We start from the raw sequence: 26,998 nt of genomic DNA on the forward strand, positions 1-26,998 counted from the left end.
TCCTTCTCATCTAATTCACATCCCACCTGTGTGGCATAGCCACTAATAACATTTAACATCACACCTTCAATTTCAAGCTTCAGACTCATCAGTCTATCTGACACTCTTTTCACTTCCAGGACATTCCTAACAAACTCCTCCTTTAGGATAACCCCTCCTCCATTTCTCTTCCTATCAATACCATAGTAGTACAACTTAAAACCTGCACCTAAGCTTCTTGCCTTGCTACCTTTCCACCTGGTCTCCTGGACACACAGTATATCCACCTTCCTTCTCTGCATCATGTCAATCAACTCTCTAGCTTTTCCCGTCATCGTCCCAATATTCAAAGTCCCTACTCTCAGTCCCAGACTCTTGCCTTTCCTCTTTTCTCTCTGTTTCTGAACCCGCCTTCCTCCTCTCCTCCTTCTACTTCAACCCACAGTAGCCCAATTTCCACATTTACCAGATCGGCATCGGTCATAGGTTTGATTCGCATATTTGGTTTTGGCACAGGTTTTACTGTAATGTCTGGGAAAACACTGGACCCAAGAGCACGATTCAGAGTGTCCAAAAAAAGGTTTTTATTTAAGCAAAAACCTAAGCAGCAAACAAAGGTGAAAACTAACTGAGGGAGGGAGGTCCAGAAAAACCTCTGGCATAAGTAGAAGGCAAAAAGTATTAGGCAGAGCAAAACTGGCAGGACGAGAGCAGGACGAGAGCAGGGCATGTGGCACGACGATCTGACAGAGGGTGAATGAGAATGGGTTGTATTTGTAAGGGAGGCTGATGAGGATAATGAGGGCCAGGTGTGGAAGTGGGCGGGGAGACTCAGGTGAGTGGAATGAGGTGATTGCAGGGCCAACGTGAGTGACAAGATCTGCAATGACATAATCTGTCTGGATTAACATATTAATGTTAATACAATATAACATCCTGTGCTTGATGTGTCAATAATCGTCGAGCACAGGTGACAAGCATAGTTGGGAGGGGGCCCCCATCAAATTCTGCTTAGAGCCCCCTAAAGGCTCGGGCCGGCCCTGCACACACACACACTGTTCTAATAAAGCTTTTTGAGACACAGCGGCTCAATCAGTTTTTATTCTCAGTAAAAAAATGACTGTTGAAAATGAATAACAGTGAAGCTGCAACTGAGTTACTTTTGTTTATCTTTACATTACATTACATGTCATTTAGCAGACACTTTTATCCAAAGCGACTTACAAGGGAATTGAGTACAACCTGCCAGGGGTGGAGTTGAACTTGCGACCATGAAGTCTTTGGCACACAGAGTACCGGTCTTAACCACTGAGCCACTCCACCCCACACTCCCTTTATCTAATTCTGAATCAGACACCATTTGGATTATGAGGTTTACATGAGCTGCAAAAATAAATATTCCATTCAAAACTCAGATAATCAAAATGTGCTGTTATCAAAGGCTTTAGCCGCATTTATCGATTACAAAATTAATCACCAACTATGGTTTCTTTGCTCCATAAAACAATTAAAACTGGCTAATCTGAGGTTGCGTTAGAAATCATCATCATAAAAGGTTTTGAGAAATACTGGACCAAACAACTATTCAATTAATTGAAAATGATCAGATAAATTGAATTTGAAAATAATTACTTAGGGGCTCTGGGTTTCTGTGCGCTGGGGCCTGCGGGGCGCTGGGGGGTGGAGTTGGCCCCTAGCGGGGGGGGGGGGATCCCCCCTGGGATCTGCCCTCCGGGGTGGTGGGGCGGTGCATGCTGCTGTGCCCCTGCTGCCCTCTGGGGCGGACTTGTGCGTCCTCCATCCCTTGGGGGGGGCATGGTGGGGGGCACGCGGGGGGCCGCCTTGCTTTGGGGACCCTTGGGGTGGGAGATGGTCTGGACTGTTCCTGGGCTGTGGGCGGGGCCGGGGTCTGGGGATTGCTGCCGTTGGTAATGCCGTGGTGGCCTGGGTGTGGGTCCTGCCTAGTCGGGGCTGGTGTGCTCACCGGGGTCCTACCTTCTGGTCGGGTGTGGGGGTATCTGGTCCTCCGCCCCGGCGGCACTCATGGGGTGCCATGGCGTGTCCCTGGCCTGGACGGGTTGCTCCCTTCTTGGCCGGAGGTGGATGGGATTGGGGCATATGGCCCTGCCAGTCAGGAAGCTGGCCTTGGACCACTGGCCCCGCCTCTACCTGGGGGGTCTGGACCGGCTCGGGAGTCTGCCTCTCTTCCGTCTCTGGGGGCCCCCTTGGCTTGTGGCCCTACGTGGGCCTCCGCCTGTCCCTCCCTGGGCTGGGGGGCGTGCGGTTGGCTTCTGGGGGGCGGTGGGGGTGGCTGTGGTGGGTATCTGACCGTGCCTCCCCGGTGGGCGGTCTGGGGGGGGCTCTGCTCCCCCCGGTGGTGGGCTGGCCCTGCCCTTGGGCGCTGGTGGGCTCTGGGTGCGGGGACCCTGGGCCTCTGCGGCCTGCCTGGGTGTGGGGTGAACCACGGACAGAGGCCGAGCCTCTGTCCGTGGTCTTGTCGCCGTCGGCTCCCTCGGGTCGACCCTGGGTGGGGGGGGGCTTCCCCCCCGCATTCCTCCAACTGGCCCCCTGCGGGATGGATGCGTTGCTATCCTGGGGGTGGTGGCTGTGGGCCTCTCCTGCCCTGTACGGCTACTGGGCGCCCTAGGCGCCTGGATGATTTTCGGCCCGTCGCTGGGGACTGGCCGGACATTGGCACGGTCCCCCACCCAGATTCCAATCACACCTAATGACAACCCCTGCACATATACACTGATATGCGCGATCACACACACACACACGCACACACACACTAACACGCTAAGATAAATTAAATTTAACTGATATAACTGTTGTAAGCCCGGACATACTCTCTTGATGTGGTCGTTAACAATTACTATATAAACTGTATCTGAAAGTATGTTCTGTATACGCTAAATAATTTCAACTGTTTAATGTTATTAACCTGTTACTAACACACTAATGTCATCCTAAAGTTGTCTATGTTCTGTCTTATCAGGTATGTTCTGTCTACTTTATATAATTTCAATTTAATGGTACTAACCCATGTATTATACTGTTGTCCACCTTGCTCTCTCCCTCTCAACCTCTTTCTCTCTTCTTTTTTCTCCCTCTCTCTCTCTCTCTCTCTCTCTCACTCCCCCTCCCTTCCTCCTCCCCCCTCACTCCCCATCCCCTTGTCAGTCCACTCCCTGTCCCCCTGTCCGGTCCGGCTACCCGCAACACATAATCATAAAACAAATAAATAAAAATACTGCAGTTCCGAGTATCCCAGACTCGTCCTGCACATATCAAATCTGTCCGACACCAAAAGGCATGCAGTCAATCATATTACATGTCCTGGGTACTGGACAGGACAGGTTAAAAAAATATAAATAATAATAATTACTTAAAGGGATAGTTCAGGTGTTTATGATTGTGATTGTATGGTACTGACTCGATTATGGTCAAAATCCTAATCCAGATTATTTGGGTAAAAATCACGATTATTTCAAACCATGACTCCTCAGCAAGGAAAAGTAGCTACTGTCTGTCCTATAAGTTGCTAAATAATACAAATGTCATCACCTAATTGTAAATGTAAGAGAGAGGAATAACGTCGTAGAACAGATAAAAACTGAGTAAAATGTGTTGACTTCAAATGAACTTTTTTTTCACAATCAGAGTTTTGTTTACGACATTCAGGCTACGTTTACATGATGACGGTCTGAACAGAAGACGCAAAAGTAGCGTCCCGTCTTCACTTTTTATTCCGCGTTTAGACAAGCGTTTTTCAGGAGGAAATCTGCGTGCATATGGTGACGCAAAAGGGTGTGGAATTCGTTTGGGTATGCATGCCATTTTGTCGCTCTTACCCGCTAGCGTCCTCGTGTGAACGGGGCCTCAGTCTCTGCATCCAAATCATTCACACTTTGGTCCTGTTCGGTGTGCAAGTTGTGAGTCACTAGAGGGTTCTGAATACTCGCCGACAACCCTGTCAGCCGGATGACCGGCAGGACAGGAGGTCAAACGCCTTTACAACATTAAAAGTGTTCAAATCAGAATAATTTTCTTTAGATTGTTTGGGGCAACAATCATAAAAGTTTCAATTAGTGCAGGCGCACAGTGCAGTGTATTCATATCATATTTTGAGATCAAATCTCAAAAAAGCCGTAATCTGGATCAGGTAAAGATGAAACTTTATCTGCGTATATTATCAAACCAAATGAGTACATTAGAAGAGTTGGATGATCACCTACCCATAACAAAAACATTCAGGTTAATCTGTAGACGGGAACAAATTTACAGCTTACGATTTACAGATGAAAACATGCAGGTAATGAGTGCATCTGTCTGTGCTCATCTGATCAGGAGCTCAAAACTGAGATCTGTGATCCCAAAAAGTTCCAGAGAACCTGCCTACTGCAACTTTAATGTTATATTATGGGATATGACCCCTCACATTAAATGTTTGTGTATCGCCCATTATTGCATTTAGTTCTATTTTTGCAACCACGCAGGTCTGATGAACTGTATGACAAACGTAAAAAAATATAGCAAGAGAGCAGCAACACAGGAAGAGGAGGAGACGAGTGAAAAAACTGGAACTTTATTGACGTCTCTGAGGCATCGACACATATTCAGTGCTGCTTGTGCTGCGGGTGCCGCCTACACCAGGACCCAGGGGGCGGAGACACACTGGATGTGTGTGCAGTGTGTGTAGGTCACATTTATAGGGTCTCCTTTTTTTTTTTTATATATAGGACTCTTCAGTATGAAGCCACACATCCTTCAGGCCTGCAAATATTTCACAATACAGCTCTGTGGAACTCAATTGCTGTTGTGCTTTTACTTTGAAACCTGGATGAAGATGGGGAAACTGTGGCGAAAGATAATTTTTACCATATGTTTTGTTGTGAAATGTGTTTCCTTGGAAAACAATAGGCAACAGGTGTGTGCTTGTGTGAGATGCACCTGAGACACTCTCATAAGTTAAAATGTGCTCCACAATCAAAAGGTGAGATGTTCACTGCTCAATCATTCAGTGTGGACAGATGCTCACTCTCACTCTAGGCATGGCTGCCAATGGGGACACAAAGATAAAAGATTTTAGACCTTCAACAAAAAGCTCACTTATTAAAATCTTGGATACGTACAGAATAAGTTTATCTCACAATAAGTGACTAACTAGAAACAGTTTGTAGTCTGTAAACTACTCACTGTCACGAGGACAAAGGAGCTGCTATTAGCTTCATAAATCTGAAAATGACAAAATAACACATCTGGTGATCTCTTAAACAATCTATAATGAAATGAAAGTGAACACAAATCTTTGCTAGTTACACAGGGTGTAATCTCAGCACCGTGTGTATATAGCTATTGTAGTGTGTGTGTGTGTGTGTGTGTATACGTGCAAGAACGCAAAAATATAGTTGTTATCCATGAATTTTCAAATATTTCGCTTTACAAAAAAACTGAAAACAATAGTAAATGCAGAGTAAATAGGAAAGGTGTCAATGCTCACATCCACATTGGCAGCTATGTTTTTTAGTTAGAGTGCGCCTGCACACAGCGCAGTCCGACAGACTATGTGTCAGTACCTCATACAAAGTTCACGTCAAAAAACCTGAACTTTCAGTTCAGACAAATCAGTGATACAAAGCCAGTCATCACAAATATGACTGAACTGCCGCAAACTTCACAGCATGAAAAATGATTCTCCAAAAGCCCCCAAAAAATGTACCGCGTCAAAAAGCTGACATTACTCTGCTGTTTCTCTTAGACGACTTCACTGTTATGACAGCTAGTGGATTTAGGTGCTTTGTGCCTATTTAAATCCAGTTTCTGGCTCCACTTGCTCTAACAATCCGAAATACATGTCATAAGATCTTTTAATTTCCAGGTCGTTATTAAACTACTCTGTGGCTGCACTCTATTGGTACAAAATAGTTTCTTCATAGTTCAAAACTCAGCCAGGACCATGCCTCTGTGTCACAGTAATGGCTGCCTTCCCTTCACTCACACTGGTCCCTGTCAAACTACTCAATGGCCTTCTTGCAGTTTTCTTTGGCTAGTCTCAGTCTGGACAGGATATGTTTCTTGGGGAATTTTAGAGTCGTACACCCAAACTGGCTAACTCCTCCTGTATCCCCGGGCAGCTTTTCACGCCTCTGGACCCAGCTGCGCCAGCCAGGCTTCCAACAGTACACGCTGTCATAGAACCGTGAGCCGTTTTCCCCACCGAGCACATAAATCCTCCTTTTCCACCTGGCCACGCCCCCAGCTGCTATCCGCCGTGGCAGCCCGGGAAATACCACAGGGCTTGGAGCTCGATCACTTCCCCCACTAGCACCCCCACGCTGCTCTGCAGTTACCATCACTCCTCCACCAGTCACCTCCCTCTCTACCCCGGAACCCCTGCCCTCTTTGAAAAACAAAACACGCCCAGTCGCGTCCAAAGTCTCCAGGTTAGTGTAGTTTCCATCCAGGAACTTAGTCGTGTCCCTCATGTATCCACCAATTGCACAGACTCCTCCTCGCACTGCGACTCCTCCAGCAAGGCAGGTGGCGCCGGATTCCAGAGCCACACGTGTCCAGCAGTCAGTTAGGGTGTGATAAATAAGCACTCCTGAGTGGACTACAGCCCGGTTCTGTTCTAGCGTGGTTCCACCCAGAAGGTAGAGTCGGCCACGTAATGCTGCACAGGCAAAGGCACGCAGCGGGAGCGGCAGCCGAGGCCCCGGAATCCACTGTAGTGTCGACAGCTCCAAGGTTTCACTTGAGTCCAACAGGGCCGAGCGGTTACTGCCACCCAAAGCATAGAGGGACTCTCCACAGCCCAGCAGACCGAGCATGGCCCTGGGCTGGACCATTGATGGTCGCTCTATCCAATGGTCCAAAACAGCATCATATTCATGCACGGCTGAAGACACAGAGCCTGTCCGCAGGATTCCACCAGCTACAAACAGCCGGTCACCCATTGCAGTGCAGCCCGGACTGACAAGGGATCCCAGTGCTGCCAACTTCTCCCACTTCCCTGTTCGAGGATCAAAGCAGTCCACTGTGTAGTCTCTTGAGGCTAAATTCTCATCTTCCCGGGGTGTCAAGTCCACGCAGACTATCTTTTTCTCAAACATTCCCTCCCGTGGTCTCAGGGGCCCCCCAAGGCCCTCACCTGCTGCAGCGGGTCCCAACTCCTGGCTCAGTCTTCGGCTCTCTTCTTGGGACAGCAGCCCCGGCCGCAGGTGGTGAAGCAGTGCAGGCATGTGAGCGTAGCGGTCCAAGGGCTGGTGCTCTGCCCAGCGACGTGCTGCATCATATACCTCGGCCTCAGAGTCCACACCCAGGCGGTCTGAACTGAGAAGGCTTCCTAAAGTGCCATGGTCAAGTAAAAGAAAGTCTTTCTGCCGCGCAACCCGGGGGAAGTGCTGGGCAACCAGCCGGAGGGAGGCACGCAGCAGCAGTTGGTCGTGGTGAGACCGCGCCAGAGAGTACATCCCCAGGCAGTTATCTACTGAGAGGTGCTCAAACAGAAACCTGGACAGAAAGGAGGGAAAAGAAAATACAGACGGGGATGAAAAGAAAAAACAAATGAGTTTTCAGAGTAAAAGGTAAGAATAAATGATTTTTTAAGTTCTGATCAGCAGATTCACCTGGAACACAGGTCCTGAAGGGGCATGACTTGAAGCCGGTTGGCCGCCACAAACAGATCCTCAGCCGTGTCCAGAGAGAGCCCCGCTTCACCAGTGTAAACAAACTGGATGACAGTCTCCATGACAGATGGCGTCACCTCTTCCAGACGGATCTCTGTGAGACGGGACTCCACCAGAGGGCTGGTGAACATGGCCCGGAAGTAGGGACTCACAGCAGCCAAGAGGACTCTGAGGAGAGGACAAAGAGAGGAGTATAAAAGGTAGCATTTTCTGTGGTATTCAGTTCAATATTAAAACTGCAAGATACATAATTAATATGCATCGCTCAGATGCTTACAGATATTCAACAGGGGGTTACATATTGTCTTCTGTTTAGGTTCACTAACTCTCACACACTCTCCGTATTGTTTCTCTAGTATTATTTCTTGCGTGAAACTGTTCCTGATCTGTTTCTGTCCTAGGGCACACATTGGAAACAGGCTGCAGGTGTCTCCTGTGTGGCAGCCTATCGCTGCTTTCTGCCATTACTGTAAATGTCCTCACTGCAGGACGAATAAAGGACCTAAAAGATCTTATTAGTGTTACATTTCTTGAATTGTGGCGTTAAAGTGGTCATTAACGTTAAATTTCATCCAGAAGTTCCCATTTCTGTAATTAAAATTAACGCTCTTCACAATTTCACATTCTCAGACCAGGTCCAGGTTCAGCACCATCCTCCCGTCGAAAACCAGCGAGACTTTCAAGATGGACAGAGAGGGATAAACCGATTTCGTCACTTGCAATTTGGCGTCTCGCCGGCTCTACATTTGCTACACTCACAATGATTGGTTGAAGTTGTCTTTTTCCAGCAGGCTAAAGTTGCTAAAGTTAGCCTGTGGGTTGCTGCACTGGTGGACATACACAGACGAACTGAACGCCGCCATTCCCGTTTCGCGTAGTCAAAATGCGTAGAGGTTTTCAGGTCTGAAGATGGTCTGAATTTTACATGTGTTTCAAGTCTTGATGACCATTCAAAGCTGCTTTCTGAAACTGAAAATTATTGATGCCAGCAAGGCATTTTCAGGTACCAATTTCCTCTGATCGGAATGTAATTAAGAAATGGCAGTTAACAGGAAAACAAGGTCTGGACGACCAAGAAGAATATCAGAGAGAACTGCTCGTAGGATCCCTGCTTGACTGCAAGAGACGTCCAGGGAAACTTGGCAGACACTGGAGTTGTGGTACACTGTTCAACTGTTCAACCGACACCTGCACAAATATGGTCTTCATGGAAGAAAACCTCTCCTGCGTCCTCACAATGCTAAAGAACATTTAGACAAGCCTGATGCATTGAATTTTCCATGTACCACTTGCTTCTGTAGATACAGCAGTCATTGTTTTTGAGAGGGATCATTTATTATCATACAAGTGGTTGCTGACTTTTTGCATTATGTGAAAGACTTGGTGTACATTTAGATTACATCCATTTGCATACTTTTCACAATATTTTTCTTTGCCACTAGACTGTAGTCATAGTAAGAAAGACACAAAGTGATTGAAAAGAAGTTAATATCCATAACAAAGTTTGATTTCTCAATGCCCAAATTCTGAAATAAATATTGGTAAAACAATTGTGGTTAACAGCAAAAAGTAAGAACATGTAGAAAAAAGCTTACTGTATTTACTGAATTAAATAATTAAAACAAAACAATATAAAGTATAATTAATTCTATAAATTTACATCTGGCTATAAGAGTTTTATTTTTTTCTACATTAGGTAGTGCAGTCTGAAGTCAGTGTATGTGAGATCAGGATATTATGCCTTATTTTCCAAACACAGCAGCTTGAAATGACCAGTAAACAGACTGTCTGTACTGCTGCTGCTTATATCCATGCTATCAGTTAACAAAGTGTCTGTACTGCTGCTGCTGCTTATATCCATGCTATCAGTAAACAAAGTGTATGTACTGCTGCTGCCTATATCCATGCTATCAGCAAACAGAGTGTTTGTACTGCTGCTGCTTATATCCATGCTATTAGTAAACAAAGTGTCTGTACTGCTGCTGCCTATATCCATGCTATCAGTAAACAGAGTGTCTGTACTGCTGCTGCTTATATCCAAGCTATCAGTAAACAGAGTGTCTGTACTGCTGCTGCTTGAATCCATGCTATCAGTAAACAGAGTGTCTGTACTGCTGCTGCTTAAATCATGCTATCAGTATACAGAGTGTCTGTACTACTGCTGCTTAAATCATTTTATCAGTTAACAAAGTGTCTGTACTGCTGCTGCTTAAATCATGCTATACGTAAACAGAGTGTCTGTACTGCTGCTGCTTGAATCCATGATATCAGTAAACAAAGTGTCTGTACTGCTGTTGCTTGTATCCATGCTATCAGTAAACAGAGTATCTGTACTGTTGCTGCTGCTTGAATCCATGTTATCAGTAAACAGAGGGTCTGTACTGCTGCTGCTTGAATCCATGTTATCAGTAAACAGAGGGTCTGTACTGCTGCTGCTTAAATCATGCTATCAGTAAACAGAGTGTCTGTACTGCTGCTGCCTATATCCATGTATCAGCAAACAGAGTGTTTGTACTATTGCTGCTTATATCCATGCTATCAGTAAACAAAGTGTCTGTACTGCTGCTGCTTAAATCATGCTATCAGTAAACAAAGTGTCTGTACTGCTGCTGCTTAAATCATGCTATCAGTAAACAAAGTGTCTGTACTGCTGCTTAAATCATTGCTATCAGCAAACAGAGTGTTTGTACTGCTGCTGCTGCTTATATCCATGCTATCAGTAAACAACGTGTCTGTACTGGTGCTGCTTGAATCCGTGCTATTAGTAAACAAAGTGTCTGTACTGCTGCTGCTTAAATCATGCTATCAGTAAACAAAGTGTCTGTACTGCTTCTGCTTAAATCATTGCTATCAGTAAACAGAGTGTCTGTACTGCTGCTGCTTAAATCATTGCTATCAGTAAACAGAGTGTCTGTACTGCTGCTGCTTGAATCCATGCTATCAGTAAACAGAGTGTCTGTACTGCTGCTGCTTGAATCCATGATATCAGTAAACAAAGTGTCTGTATTGTACTGCTGCTGCTTAGCTGCTTAAATCATGCTATCAGTAAACAGAGTGTCTGTACTGCTGCTGCTTAAATCATGCTATCAGTAAACAAAGTGTCTGTACTGCTGCTGCTTATATCCAGGTTCAGGGTTGTGGTCGTTGTCTCTGCCTCTGAAGAGCTGCTGCTGAGAGGTGAGGAGTAATCCTATAATAAAACCATGAGAAAGAAAGTTGTGAAAAGTTCTAACCACTTTTATACTGCAAGTTATTTATTTTGAATAAACTACAAATTATAATTGAACACAAGCTCATTTGCAAACTACACTCAATTGATCTGTGGTTAATATCTGTGATATGACTCCATAAAACCATGATAATTCATGCAGCACGTGCTGAACAGTGTTCATGATGTACATGAATGTCACGTTTTTCCTGCAGCCATAGCTTCTATGAGCTCACCTATAAATGACGTGTTTTCAGTGAGTCCATGACTCTCAGCTCATTTATATATTATACTTCTGCAACGCCTCCACAGCTAAAGCTACAGGTCTGATAAATGATTTGCTATGATTTGTTAATTTTATGTGTATTTCTGAAAAAACATGAAAAATGACTGTACCTTTTTGGGTGACATCGTTGTTTCTGTAACATTGTGCTGATCTGAGGAGCAGTGGAGGAGGAGGGGGCATGTCATGGTGTCTGAGTGGTATTTACGACAGTGCAATTAGACTCGGCAACTGTGGGGGCGCTTGAGAGTCATAAATCTAAAATAATTCCCTGTATTACTTTAAGTACAAATCTAAAAACAACTTTTAATTGCCGTACACTAAGCTGAATTTCTCTTCTCAGTTTAAATGTAAAGTGAGCCTATACTACTTTATAGATGAATCCGGCAAATAATTTGTGTCTTTCATCATCTAGTGGAGCCACCACAGTGGCACCATGGAGAGTCAAATTAGTTAAAATGGGCAATTGTTGAGGCGAATGTCACTCAAATGTTAAGTAACTGTTATTTTACTGTCATTGCAGGTAATACATTCAGCTGTGCAATATAATAATGTAACCAACAGAACCTTTCAAGAGTGTAATACTTTACACTCTTGAAAGGTTCTGTTGGTTTTATTATTATTATTATTATTATTACTACATTACAGAGTACGGATGCATGAGATTGTTCTTTTTGCCAATATCCAATATGTAGTCATATTGGGAGTTCTTGGGCCGATAACCGACACACACGCACACCTAAAGTGATATTTTGCATACTCATGTCACAGCAGATGTAAATATAAATGTTCTTCATTGTCCAAATAAATACGTTTTAAAAAATAATAGTAAGGCCACAAGCATAGAAAGACATCAAGAAGGTAGCAACATATTCAGCCTACTGTTTATTGTTTGCCGATATCGTTTAAAACATTTGAAAGCCAATATTGGCCAATACCAATATCAAGCTGATAACATCATGTATCCCTTTTAAAGAGCACATACATGAATTAAAAGGCGTGAATATGCTGATTTTAAGGTAATTTATTTTTATCATTAAAACGTTGATTATTTCTGGTACTTTATCAATTCCATCTGTAAGATACGGGAAGCCTGGCACAAAATACCTGTGACACATGAACTTCTTCCCCTCTACAAGTAGAGTAACATCACACAGCTGCTGAGCATCCAGAAGCTGTTTCAGTCCTGAAACAATAGAGAAAAAGGTGAGGACACAAGTAGGGGAGATATAGATAGATATACATTTAATATTGCAGTTCATACAACCCAACCTCATAAGAGCAAACTGCTCTGTCAGCCGCATTAAAATAATATAAATAAAGTGCCCATCCCCACTCCCCAATGGCTCAAACACACATCACCCACACCTGTGTCTACATACAGTACACATTCATAACCATAGCTTAAAATACCACAAAAAGAAAATGTAAATATTTAAAAAGAAATAATAAAAAAAACTATATTAAGTAAATATAAGGTGCAGTAAAATCTGTGTTGGGTCTGGAGTGACAGTTTGTAGAGAAAATAAGACTCAAAGATGAGGGAGGACAGGTCTTCTCATCAACGTCGTCTTGAGTTGTTTTCTGTCTCACTCACCATGTGTGATGTAGTCCCCTAATGGGGTGGTGCTGTCATCGGGGAAGTCCTCCTCCTCTGAGTCAGAGTCTGACAGAGGCTCTCCTCCACCCCCATCCCCATCCTGCCATGGCTGGGGACGCCAGGTTACTGTGCCCCCTCGCACAGCGTTCATCTGGATGCATGCACATACAAAGCAGACGTGGATCATCATGTGTGTTTGAAGTGAGCAAACACTGCATACATTACCTATCTCCTATCTATATGCTAGAAACAGGTCTTTGTATTACAGATAGAGGCCTGTTTAGCGTAGCGTAGGCATGGTTATGGTCGATGTTTGGGGTTATGTGAAGAGGTCAACTGGTCGCACATGTGTAGAACTCAGTACCCGAAGAAGACATACGAATGAGGGCAAACTCGCTGCGATGAGAAATCATCGCAGCTGGAATGGAATGTGAGATCTAACACAGTTGTGGAAATTAGACTGACATTTATTTTTAGCAGGAACTTAATTGACTGTATTTCTTTAAATTAAGTAGTTGCAATTTGGAAGCAGATCCTTTGGTTGGTTGTCATTTCAATGACAACATGTAATAATCAGTAGACAAACCTCTACCTTAACTGTAATTGCATGAACAGTAGATATAACTGACCCTCACCATTAACTTCTGTAAGTACGTTGTTGTACATTTCTGTGGGGGTGGTCTGAGTTCCAAGTAAACATCTTAAAACGACGTCTGCCAATACAGTTCATGGGGTCACATGTCAGGAGCATGTACCGCTTTATCTTATATTACCTACTACAGCTTCAACACACCCTATTTCCACAATATCATTCCCTTTTCATTAGACCAGATGAACAATGAATTCCTGAATGACTCGCCACAATAAGACGCATACAAACACAGCAGGCTGCTGCTGTTGTTGCTGCTGTTGCTGCTGCTGCTGTAGCATCTCTTCGCCGGTGACAAGCTGATTTTTTTATCGCCCTCATTACCTTCGCTCTTCTTCTTGTTTCCACCGTGAAAGCTGTTGTGGTCTCACTTTTAGCAGGAATTGTTGAGGTAGGCTCGCCGCGTATTAGCTCAAGTTTCTGAATAGTTCCCGGGTTCCCATTCGGTTAGTGTGGAGGGCTCGGTCGGCCTACAGAGGAGAGGCTGCTCGCTGTTGCTCCAGCGGCTCAGTGAGCAACATCACTGCCAACTGACGGAGCTACTACACGCTCACAAAGCACCAGTTCTGCTCCGGAGGAAACTATTCTCGTTCCGACATTTGTCAGTCCACCATGGCAGTGTGCACACGGACCCGGCTCTGTGCTGATACACTAGATATTCTAGTTTTACTGGAAAATCGGAGACTGAGTTGAGGTTCAGTCGGCCGCACTTGTCATGTCTGAACCGGATTACCGCAACGTTAAACTTCCGCTCATCTGATTGGCTGACCTTTGGCTCGTGACGTTTTTTGGAGCTGAGTCGTTTTTATATCGCTGCTTCAATTACAACATGGTTTACTCCATTATCACTCCATTATTTACTGCTGTAAAAAAAGGATTTTGAATATTGTAAATAATATGTCAAAACGATGTATTGACCATGCTTTGTTTAGTTATGTCTGTATTTTAATGAATTCATTATTTCCGCATTCGTGTTGCATTCAAGGAAACACGAATGCCTTGTACAGGTAGAAACTGCGCCTTGATTTCATTGGACATAGTAAATCATAAATATATAGGCTAAGCATTTAAAATTGTCTGTAGTAATCGAATTTGCTATCGTTCAACTCAATGTACGTGTTGGAAGTGTGTGAACGACTCCGCACTTCTTAGTAGTCGAATTATTCCGACACCACGCAAATGCAACACGAACCACAAGACAAACATGGCGACGTTGATCAGCATGGTTGTGACTGTGAGAAACAGCGGTCACTCTGTGTTGAAGACGCTGTGGAGGAGCAGTGTGTTGATGAAACTGCAGCGCTACTGTCACGGAGCCCGGAGCAGTTTATACGAACATGTCCGTGAAGGCTACAGCGACAAACCCGAGCTGGACATGAGAGCGGTGTGTGAGCACACTGACACAGTCAGAGCTAATGTGGAGAACAGGAAGGGGGACCTGTGCGCAGACGACGTCGACAAGATTGTAAGTGTGTACATAGCTGTATTTGTTACCTCTTACCACGTTATTTATTTATTCATTTTGCCATAAACACTGACCTTGTCAGGACCGCTAGTCCCCAAGAAGAAACAAAACCCCGGGGCCCGTTTCAGAAAGTAGGTTTAGTGGAAACACCGAGTTAGCTAACTCTGGTTTTTCGGTTTCACAAAGCCAGTTCAGTTTAACTCTTAGTCAGTTACCCTGACAACATACTCCGTAAACCTAACCTGCTCGCTGGCAGCTGTCTGACACTCCGTCTCATTTCCTCATTCATGCGGGACGGACGCTTGTGGGTGCCTCACAGCGAGGACTCTACTCGCCTCGGCACGGCACAACACGGTTAAGGTTGCATCTCCACGACAAAGAAAAGTAGCTACTCAACTCAACACATCCATTATTACAAGTCTGTACCTCTACTTGCCTTAAGTCAGCGCATATCGCCACATAACCAACCTCCACACACGCATCACATCTGAATCACATCAATCAAAAAACAATATTTTACAGATCTCACAAATCGTGTTTCCAGGGGAGCTCATGTCTCATTAAGGGGGACTGAGACCCCCCTGGCTCCCCCATGTTCGCACCATGGTTACTTCATTAGCAAGGACTTGATATAACCGCTTTTATGATGAATATATCATGGATGTGGACAACACTGTGACTGTACACTAATTAACACTCTGTCAGATTATGTCACTGTAGGCTCATCATCACTGTAGACACTCTCTGGTACTGTAGACGTCATGTCACTGTTGACATCAGCTGCTCTGGAACCCAAAACTCAGAGTTTGACAGCTCAGTGTTGGTCAACCTACAGTTAAGGTTTTAACTCAGAGTTTGATGAACCTGCTTTCTGAAATGGGCCCCAGGCTCCGGAAGGGCCTCATGTCTGAGAAACTAGTTAAATTTAAAGATTTACATTGTGGTTAGGTTCATGTTAGGTATCAACTGTTTAGTGGTAACGCATTGTTACGGCTGTTCAAATTTATCGAACAATTAATAGGTTATCAAAACTGTGTGGGTGTATATTTGTAACCTATTCAAGACCTTTTCTGACATAAACCTTTTCATTTACAGTAGTCATCATGGAGACCACAACCTAAACCTAATGAGGCAGAACCTCATTTCTTAGTTATTCATTTCTGGATGTACAATTTAACAATTGTAATTAGTTTACAGTTACGGTGGCCCTAAAGGGCAAAACACAACAACATTACAGAAAACACAACATTACACAAAACACAACAACATTACAGAAAACATACGGAAAACAGAACATTAAAGAAAACACAACATTACACAAAACACAACAACATTACAGAAAACACAACATTACACAAAACACAACAACATTACAGAAAACACAACATTTCAGAAAATAACATTACAGAAAACAGAACATTTCAGAAAATAACATTACAGAAAACAGAACATTTCAGAAAACAACATTTCAGAAAACAACATTACAGAAAACACAACATTACAGAAAACACAACATTACAGAAAACACAACATTACTGAAAAAAACATTACAGAGAACAACATTACAGAAAACATAACATTACAGAAAACACGACATTTCAGAAAACAACATTACAGAAAACCGTTTCAGAAAACAACATTACAGAAAAGACAACATTACAGAAAAAACAACATTACAGAAAACAGAACATTACAGAAAACAACATTACAGAAAACAGAACATTACAGAAAACACAACATTACAGAAAACACAACAATACAGAAAACACATTACAGAAAAAAACATTACACAGAACAACATTACAGAAAACATTACAGAAACAACATTACAGAAAACACAACATTTCAGAAAACAACATTTCAGAAAACATTACAGAAAACACAACATTACAGAGAACAACATTACAGAAAACACAACAACATTACAGAAAACACATTACAGAAAACAACATTACAGAAAACAACATTACAGAAATCAACAACATTACAGAAAACAACATTACAGAGAACAACATTACAGAAAACACAACAACATTACAGAAAACACGACATGTCAGAAAACAACATTACAGAAAACACGACATTTCAGAAAACATTTCAGAAAACAACATTTCAGAAGACAACATTACAGAAAAGACAACATTACAGAAACGCAACAACATTTCAGAAAACAACATTACAGAAAACACAACAACATTACAGAAAACACAACAACATTACAGAAAACACAACATTACAGAGAACAACATTACAGAAAACACAACATTTCAGAAAACAACATTACAGAAAACACAACAACATTTCAGAAAACAACATTACAGAAAACACAACAACATTACAGAAAACACAACATTACAGAGAACAACATTACAGAAAACACAACATTTCAGAAAACAACATTACAGAAAACACAACAACATTTCAGAAAACAACATTACAGAAAACACAACAACATTACAGAAAACACAACAACAACATTACAGGTTTGGTCGGGGGAACATCTCTTCAATCTCTGATTGGGCACATCTGGAGCTGGAGAAACATTCTAAAATATAGGTTGTTGAAACCAGAAAATATTCACTTTTGACAAGCTGAAAAATCATAGCATGAATTAATTATTCAAAAACACTCAAACCAATTAATCAATTATTAAAATAGTTGACGATTAATTACAAAATCAATGAATAATGTTGATTGTCATGTCTTCTAAATGTTTTAACTGACATGTACAGTTGATAAACAAAACAAGGATAAGACAAGGAAACATTAGTCATTTGAACTGAATATTTTTTTTTTGTCTCATGGCAACTTTTTAAAATTATTCTGTCATCTCACTCTATGTATGTGTGTGGGTGTCCACACTATAGGTATGTGTGTGGCAGGAACTTCAGGCACTGAGGACAGAAATCTCGGAGTTGGAGAACCTGAAGAAACGCATCAGTGACTCGGTCAGAACACTAGTGGTCAGTAAAGGTTTTTACATCAGTGCTTTTCACCACCTTACACTTTCTATAAGATGCTTGTTTTGTCAGTTGTTTTTAATGTTAATTGATTAAAAAGACTGAATTTAGTTTTAAATGTTTTCTGAATCATCCCTATAAATCTCCATCTTCTTGCTTTAGGTTTGTTTAACCATTTTCTCATTTCCTCACAGAACAGCTATGACAAGAAAATTCTGCCCAATGTAAGTTCCAGCTGCAGATTTCCATTCCAGCAAATCTCTAATGTCAGAGGTAAATTACATTCATCTGATTCCCTTTTTATCCTACAGCTCTCAGAGTACACCCATGCTCTACAGGAGGGTCGAGAGATCCGCAACCGGCTCAATCAGCTCTGTGCTAAAGAGACTGAGCTGGATCAGGAGCATTACATTCAAGCGCTCAGGCTGCCAAACACCACACACCCTGACGTGGTTAGTACACTTTTCACACACTCTGTCCAAAGCATTTGTCTGTTAGTTGAAGTGATACTTGAGGTGTTTTGAAATGTGGCTGTATGAGGTCCTGACACAAGTCCACAAAATCTTAAAAAATATGTGAGCTGCTTTATCTTTGCCAGTAGTCGGCCAAACATATTATATTTTAGACTTTAAAGGGATAGTTTGATTTTTGAAGCTGAAGTTGTATGACACAGACCCCAGGAGTAGAGTGGATGCTATTAACGAGGCTCCGGTTCGGAGATCTCGCCCCGGGTCGGATCAGAACGTGCTGTCAGTTTGGCACCTGTTTTATTCAGAGAGAGTGACGCATACAGACACACACACACACACACACACACACACACAAAACTTTCATCCGAAAATGGCCAACAAAAATAATTTGTGGTTCAGGATGTTGCGAAACTTGCGATGACGCATGCAAAGACTGTGGCCTTCCAACAAGATGTGAGTACACGGTGGAACAGCACCTACAGTATTCAACTGAACATCCAAAGTCTGTGTCTTGTCTGTGACTCCGTATGTTTATGTATGTATATTATGTATATGTATGTCTATTTGGGCTGTCAATCGATTAAAGACGATTAATCACGAAAATAACCCTGAAGTAACACACATTTATTTATATACAATCATGGAATGAATGTAGAAAAAGTATCTTTAAATTCAAAGACTGTTTTAATGGGTTTCTTTAAACACAGTTTCTCTCCTGCGAAGTACAAATTTGGCACAAAAAATGTATTTTTAAGGTGCCCGACAGGGGCAAATTCACTGCTATCGGACAGCTTTTATTTGGATCACTGATACTTTTCACACAACAGCTTGTGCTTGAGCCTGTTAACATGTGTCTTGTGAACCATAAAGGGATTCCTTGCTTTTGAAGGAGAGTTTCTCAGGCTTTACAGGTGAGCCTGTAGCACTTGGCAGAGCAAAGCTGGGGTCATTCCTCTTCCGTGCTTCGTAACGTACGAACCTGGCGAAGAATTCAAATGGTGTGACATAATGACGCATTTGCAACAAGTCAATCGAGGAATCGATTGACTGCGCACAGGTACTGAAGAAGAACCGGTTCTCGATTCCCATCCCTAGGTGTGACCACCATTTGCCTCAGGCAGTGCAACACATCTCCTTCACATATAGTTGATCAGGTTGTTGATTGTGGTCTGTGGTCCACTCCTCTTCTTCGGTCATACAAAGTGACTGTTGCAGCAGCTGTTCGGGTGGCTGCTCTCAGACCATCTTGGAGGTGAACATGCTGGATGTGGAGGTCCTGGGCTGGTGTGGTTACACATGGTCTGCGGTTGTGAGGCTGGTTGGATGTACTGCCAAATTGTCTGAATCCTTTGGAGAGGGCTTATGGTAGAGAAATTAACCTTCAATTCACGGGCAATGTTCCTGCAGTCAGCATGCCACTTATTGTACATGCTCCCTCAAAACTTGCAACCTCCATGGATTGTGCTGTGTGATAAAACTGCCCATTTCAGAGTGGCCTTTTATTGTGGCCAGCCTAAGGCACTCTTCTGCAATATTCATGCTGTCTAATCAGCATCTTGATATGCCACACCTGTGAGGTAGGATGGATTATCTCGGGCTCACTAACACAGATTTAGACAGATTTGTGAACAATATTCGAGAGCAATCGTGATTCTGTGTATATAGAAACTGTTTTAGATCTTAGCTCATGAAAAATGGGAGCAAAAACAAAAGTGCTGTGTTTATATTTTTGTTCGGTGTATGTACTTACAACATTGCCTCTGTGGCGTTGACAATGTGGAACGCATATGAACAGATCAGCCTGCTTCCATGTGGAGACTGTAGGGCTGAATGATATGGACAAAATTTCATATCTCGATATTCATGCCAGATATCTCGATATCGATATGATACGATATGACTACGGGTTCGGTGAAAACCAAGCATTTTTCAGAAAAATAAAAACATCATAATACAAAAGACTGTGGAAACTTTCCACATGGAAAGTGCAGTTTTATTGATGAGAACTCACTGTGAGACTGTGTACACGGGTACCATGTCTTTTGCAATGTGGTATGTTATAGCGTCTGTAACGCCTTTATGTCCGGTGGACGTCGACTGTAGTAGACTGCAGTAAACACACTTTGCTTGGGCTTCTTTTGGGATGACTGAGAAGTCCCCGGTGTTTCTCTCATTGTAATACACTCTTCGTGCAGCACGCGATGGTGTTGTTTCAGGTGGTGAAACATGTTTGTTGTGCTACCTTGCTTCGTCGCAATTTTTGCCAAGCACGACCTGCACAACACCTCGCTCTGGTTGACATCATCCTTTTTAAATCCAAAATACGATGATTTATGTTTTGGCACAAAATCGCCACCGGCCGCATTATCTTCCGCGCTCATGTCACTTTCTTTCCCGCTGTGTATGTCGTGTGTGTGTTTGCGCATCTCAGTGTCTGTCTACCGCCCGCCCTCCTATGTTTGTCATTGGTTGGCTTCAGCTGTCGATCCACAGCAAGAATGAAATAAGGTTTGTGGCTGGCTGGCCGCAGTGGTGCATTCAAGGGCAATCGTAAAAATGAAGTTTATTGTCCCAGAAATGTACATGTAGGGCGAGCGCGGGGGAAAATCTATATTGTTTATATCGTTGCTTTTGCGATATGAATATCTTGAATGTTCATATCTAGATATCGATACGATAACGATATATCGTTCAGCCCTAGGAGACTGCCAGGAAATGAACTCTCATCAAATAAAATTCTACCCATCATAATAAAAGTTTAACCAATATTATGTCTAGAAAGACAACACACTTATTATCGATGTATTAAGAATGTGCTGTGTGGATTCATTGAGGAGAGGAGACTGACATGCTGCACTTTGTGCACTTTGTGCACTATAACTTTGTGCAGTGATGTTGCTAGTAATGATGGGCAGTTGATTACATTTTCTTAATCGATCGTTGGGAGAATTAGCCGACGATTTTCGATTAATCATTATTTGTTATGTTAAAAATCACTATTTATAGGCTATATTAAAAAGGCAATGAATACCTGCGGGTGCAGGTATCAATTGTTGAAAAAAAAACATTGCTTCAGGTGGATGATTGATATTTAGCAGTGGGTGCTCATCTGCGCATCTCTACTCTGGGGTCAGACGCGACCGCAGCTGACTGTCAGTCCAGCCGACAAAAGCACCCGCTCTAAGGGGACTGACGTTGCAGGGATGCACAGGTACCTCCATGCTAACTTGGCAAGCCTGGGGAACCTTATTCCATTCACTTTCCACCAGTCTGTTGGGTGCAGTCCAAGGGTAGGGGAGCTTCCCTCAGAAAGTGCTTCGATGTCAGCCTCGCAGTGAGCGGTATAGGGCTCCCCAAGGAGTTGTGTCATAGCAGAGACCTGGGACAACACCGGCCATTCGTGTCCTTCGATTGTTTATTTACGTACCCAGTATAGACGCCCTTATCTCAGTTACATAGTGTATTATTTCTGTGCAGTGACTTTTATGTCATTATGTCATTTAGCCACAGGCCAGGGGTTTAGTTCCTCTTTAAAGTCTAGTTTCGTAGTAAGTTGGTGCTCTATGCACTGCCAAACCATTGAACCACTCCTGGGAAATGCTAGAGTACAAGTCGTTTTTTTTTATTGTCTTCGTTTTACTGAAGGCCTGCTCACCTTCAGCCACAAGCAGAGACAGCAAAGTATGCAGCAGGACACACAGGTCTCCAGAGTAGGTCCAGAGGTCCAACACCGTCTTCAAATGCTGTTTTTGTCTTCAAGTGAGTCTGTGAGGTCATTCTTATTTCACAGAGAGCTTTAAGCATGATGCGCTGATGCGGTCCTGTAGCATATCTCTGAATTTCCACAGCACACAGAAGCACTCGGTCTCTGAATAGGGTGCTTTGCTTCTCTGTCACTTGCCTTTCTGCTTTCTCTTTCTCTGTCTCATTTCTAACTGGGGTTTGATGCCCATGGACCTGTCAGAAAACTGTCCCATAATGCATGCATGCCAGCAATATTCTCCTCCAGTTCCTTTATATTATCTGCTTGTACATCAAGTGCAAGTTTTCTCTCATCTACAGTTGAAACCAGAAGTTTACATACACCATATAAAAAGACACATATGCTTTTTTTTCTCACTGTCTGATATGAAATCAGACAATCACTTTTCCTGTTTTAGGTCAGTTAGGATTACCAACATTATTTCTATTTGCTAAATGCCAGAATAATGAGAGAAGAATTTTTTTAGACAATTCTTTATTACTTTTTTTCAGAGTCAAAGTCAGAAGTTTACATACACTAAGATTATTATGCATTTAAACAATTTGGGAAAGCCCAAATGAAGATGTCATGTCTTTGGAAGCTTCTGATAGGTTTATTGACAACATTTGAGTTAATTAGAGACGGTATTTAGTATTTTAAGGCACACCTGAAACACACTGCTTATTTGTGTAACATCATGGGAATGTCAAAAGAAATCAGACAAGATATCACGAAGATAATTGTGGACTTGCACAAGTCTGGTTCATCCTTGGGTGCAATTTCCAGATGCCTGAAGGTGCCACGTTCATCTTTTCAAACAATTATACGCAAGTATAAACACCATGGGAATGTACAGCCATCATACCGCTCAGGAAGGAGACGGGTTCTGTGTCCCAGACATGAACGTGCTTAATTTTTGGAGACATGTCCTGTGGTCTGACAAAATTAAAATCAAACTGTTTGGCCATAATGACCATCGTTACATGAGCCTGAGAACACCATCCCAACTGCAAAAATACGGGGGTGACAGCATCATGTTGGGGGTTGTTTTGCTGCAGGAGGGATTGGTGCACTTCACAAAATAGATGGCATCATGAGGAAAGAACATTATGTGGAAATACTGAAGCAACATCTCAAGACATCAGCCAGAAAGTTGAAGCTTGGGCGCAAATGGGTCTTCCAAATGGACAATGACCCGAAGCATACTGCTTCTGAATCAATCTGGAAATTGCCCCCAAGGATGAATCAGACTTGTGCAAGTCCAAAATTCTCTTCCTGATATCTTGGCTGATTTCTTTCGACTTTCCCATGATGTTAAATAAATAAATAAATAAATAAATAAATAATAATAATACATCATACTTATATAGTGCTTTTCTGGACACTCAAAGACGCTTTACAAAAAAAAACAAAGGACAGGATTGAAGTAAAACAATTAATTGTAGGCAGTTTTAAACTGGTGGGTTTTGAGTAGTGATTTAAATGTCTGTAATGAGTCTGAGAGTGGGGGCGACAGCAGCGAAGGCTCGGTCCCCCAGGGTTCGGTGCTTTGTCCTGAGGGAAGTGAGGAGGTTGGAGTCTGCGGATTTGAGGCGGCGGGTGGGACAGTGTAGTTGGAGGAGGTTGTGAGATATGAGGGGGCCAGGTTATGGAGGGACTTGTAAGTGATGAGGAGAACCTTGTATTGTATGCGGTAGGGACCCAGTGGAGTTTTTTGAAGATGGGGTGATATGGTCCCTGGAGTGGGTGTGGGTGAGCAGACGGGCAGCAGAGTTCTGGATATATTGTAGTTTTTGAAGGTGAGAGGAGGGGAGACCGTAAAGGAGGCTATTGCAGTAGTCGATTCTGGAGGTAATGAAGGCGTGGATGAGGATTTCTGCAGTGGATTGTGAAAGGGAGGGACGGAGACGGGCTATAGTGCGGAGGTGGAAAAATTATGTTTTGGTTATATGGTTTATGTGGGGTTTGAATGAGAGGGTGGAGTCCAGGATAACGCTGAGATTGCGTGCGGAGGGGGAGGGAGTGACTGAGTGGCTGTCGATGGTGAGGGAGATGTTCTGGGTCAATGGAAGAAGAGATTTGCGTCCGGTGAGGATCAGTGAAAATGAAGTCCATAATGACGGATAATATGACCAAGGGGAAGCATGTAGATGATGAAGAGAAGGAAGCACTGAACCTTGGGGAACACCAGTTGAGACTGGGACGGTATTTGATTTGAAGTTGTTTATGGAAACGTTGTGATGGCGGTCGGAGAGGTAGGAGGAGAACCAGGAGAGTGCTGTGCCGGAGATGCCGGTGGTTTGGAGACGGTGGAGGTGGATGCTGTGGGCGATGGTGTCGAATGCTACATTGAGGTCGAGGAGGAGGAGGAGGAGGAGGATGGAGAGGATGGAGAGTGAACCAGACTCGGCGGGAGGAGGAGGTCGTTGGTGATGTTTAGGAGGGCTGTTTCTATACTGTGATGGGGGCGAAAACCGGATTGGTATGTTTCAAACAGTTTGGAGTTGAGGAGATATTGCTAGAGCTGTGAAATGATGGCGCGTTCCAGTATTTTTAATAGGAGTGGGAGGTTGGAGATGGGTCTGAAGTTGTCCAGGTTGTCAGGGTCCAGGCCAGGTTTTTTCAGAAGGGGTGTGATGGTGGCTAGTTTGAGAGTGGGAGGAACAATACCAGAGCTGAGGGAGGAGTTTATGAAGGTGGTGATGAGTGGCATGAGAGTGGGGATGCAGGCTTTCAGGAGGGGAGCTGGTATGGGGTCTTTATGGGATGGGATGGCAGGTTTTTAGCTTCATGTCTAAGAGTTTGGTAGTGTCTGTGGGAGATAAGGGAGCAAAGGAGGACAAACAGTGGTGGGTCATAATGAGGGCAAATTCTGGAGGTGAGCTGAGACAGAGGTATGAAGTGTGGTGTGGATGGTTTGGATTTTGGAGTGAAAAAATGACAAGTTGTTATTGCATTTGTCTGTGGTAAATGTGGAGGTGATATTGTCCTTGGTTTTGGTGAGCTGTGTGGAGGTGGTAAACAGGGTACGTGGGTTTGATGCATTGCAGTGTATTATTTGGGAGAAGTAGTTTGACCGGGCGGGTGTTACCCAAAGAAGCAGTGTGTCTTCAGGTGTGCCTTAAAATACATCCACAGGTGTGTCTCTAATTAACTCAAATGTTGTCAATAAACCTATCAGAAGCTTCCAAAGACATGACATTTTCATTTGGGCTTTACCAAATTGTTTAAAGGCATAATAATCTTGGTGTATGTAAACTTCTGACTTTGAAGTAATAAAAAATTGTCTAAAAAAATCCTTCTCTCACTATTCTGGCATTTAGCAAATAGAAATAATTTTGGTAATCATAACGGACCTAAAACAGGAAAGTGATTGTCTGATTTCATGTCAGACAGTGAGAAAAAAAACATATGTGTCTTTTTATATAGTGTATGTAAACTTCTGGTTTCAACTGTATGTATTGGAACACCTTGACCCAAAATATGAGGAGCAAAATGGCATTAAAGAACTAAAAGTAGGTCTTAAGGCCTTGTGCCTCAGTTTTGGCTTCACTGGTGAGGTTATCTGTAGTGATAAATGTCTAATACCTGGATCACACCAAGCAAATGCTTTGCCACTGAGTGCATGGCCTCTGTCTGTGCACGCCAATGTGTGACAGACAGAGAACAACCCAAAACACTCTGTAAGGTTTCCCATCGGTGATGGCTGCCACTGAATAGTTTGTACAGCTGATTGATGAAGCCAAAGAATATTTGTATTTCTGGGCAAGGCCAGACTGCATGGACACCAACTAGGTAAAATGTGTGAGATGCACATGGTGAGTATGTGGTCAAGGGATTTTTACTTTTAGATTTTGCATTCCTCTGTCATGTTGGCTCCATTATCATGTATTGTATTTGCGCTGCCCCCTGAATGGCAGATTCCTGAAGGCTAAGTTGCATCCAACAGTCACTGTCAATTGCTGTTGTCAATTTCGGAAGACTAGAGGACAGAAAGCTGTAGGTTCTGCCATTTCTAATATCAATGTTTGTGTGCACGGTTTCTTTCATGTTCAGAAATCTCTCATAAAGTTTTCTGTATTTTATAAAGGATATTTTCATCCCATCTGTGGAATTCAGTGCACTTGTTGACTTTTTCTCCTTCAAGCAAGAATGGTAGGCAAAATAAGGCCTGTTTTGAGCTGCTATATGTGGTCCAGTCCTGTCTATTTTGGGATGTGGAATATGCCAAATACTTTTGGAATTCCCTGCCTTCTGCATCTCTTGTCTTGTCTTGTGCACACCGGACTTATGCTGACCTGACATTTTACTCAAGCAGGCTAAATGAGCTTGAAATCTGATCTGATCAGATTTGAAAGGATTTGACCATGGAAGAGGCTGATAATCAGAACATTACCCATGTGTCAGTACCTCACTCAACCACACTTCAAACAAACTTGAATGATGATGAATGATTAAAAGTTTAATTAAAGATTAAAGTTTATTTTTCTTTTATTAGCCAGTTGGAGATGAGAGCCAGGCAAGGGTGGTGGAACTGGTGGGACAGAGACCAGGTGATTGATGTGATCTGTGCTGTGATGGAGCTTTGGATGAAAGGGTTTCATGACACATTTTACATTTAAAAACCTCTCACTGTTTGTTGTAGAGTTTGACTTCAAGCCCAGGGGCCATGTACAGCTGGGGGAGGAGCTAGGTCTCATCAGGCAGAGGTGAGGATGACTGTTATTGGTGGCAGCATAGGAATGCAACAAGTCCTATATAGATTGAGTCTAATGCTGCCCTTGTTTTTGCATAAAACTCCTCCAATCCTGCACCCAGTACCCCTTATGGTGTTTCACAAAGTACTTTAAGATAAGTAAAGTAGAGCATGACACAGTAAAGGATTTGCCATTAAATTTGAGTAAGTGGGGCCAGAATGGTGAGTGATGGCAGTCGACTTACAAACATGAGC

The 26,998-nt window shown here is 43.1% G+C and overlaps 2 protein-coding genes across 7 annotated transcripts in view; one reads left to right on the forward strand and one right to left on the reverse strand.

Annotated features, from left to right (window-relative positions):
* Positions 1–4,551: 4,551 nt before the first annotated feature.
* si:dkey-260j18.2 (uncharacterized protein LOC325231 homolog) lies at positions 4,552–15,242 on the reverse strand. 6 transcript variants are annotated; one of them, XM_058633280.1, is made up of 7 exons: positions 14,950–15,242; positions 12,759–12,912; positions 12,269–12,347; positions 11,275–11,354; positions 10,779–10,860; positions 7,611–7,838; positions 4,552–7,494 (listed from the first exon to the last, which is right to left on the reverse strand). In XM_058633280.1, exons 2-7 carry the CDS (start codon positions 12,910–12,912, stop codon positions 5,997–5,999), a joined length of 2,121 nt encoding a protein of 706 aa, XP_058489263.1. In that variant the 5' UTR covers positions 14,950–15,242; the 3' UTR covers positions 4,552–5,996. The 6 variants fall into 6 exon arrangements, with proteins under 6 accessions (XP_058489263.1, XP_058489264.1, XP_058489262.1 ...); XM_058633281.1 differs by lacking the exon at positions 14,950–15,242 and adding an exon at positions 13,735–14,186 and having other exon boundaries at positions 11,275–11,315; XM_058633279.1 differs by lacking the exon at positions 14,950–15,242 and adding an exon at positions 13,735–14,186.
* The window catches only part of sars2 (seryl-tRNA synthetase 2, mitochondrial), a 31,881-nt gene continuing 19,242 nt past the window's right edge, over positions 14,360–26,998 (forward strand). The window contains exons 1-6 of the mRNA XM_058633286.1: positions 14,360–14,875; positions 17,743–17,838; positions 18,030–18,059; positions 18,147–18,287; positions 26,546–26,600; positions 26,693–26,756. Coding sequence (XP_058489269.1) covers positions 14,615–14,875; positions 17,743–17,838; positions 18,030–18,059; positions 18,147–18,287; positions 26,546–26,600; positions 26,693–26,756 — 647 coding nt within the window. The 5' untranslated portion in view covers positions 14,360–14,614. The remainder of the gene's footprint in view (positions 14,876–17,742; positions 17,839–18,029; positions 18,060–18,146; positions 18,288–26,545; positions 26,601–26,692; positions 26,757–26,998) is intronic.

This window comes from Solea solea, chromosome 7 (genome assembly GCF_958295425.1).
Source record: "Solea solea chromosome 7, fSolSol10.1, whole genome shotgun sequence".
NCBI lineage: Eukaryota > Metazoa > Chordata > Actinopteri > Pleuronectiformes > Soleidae > Solea > Solea solea.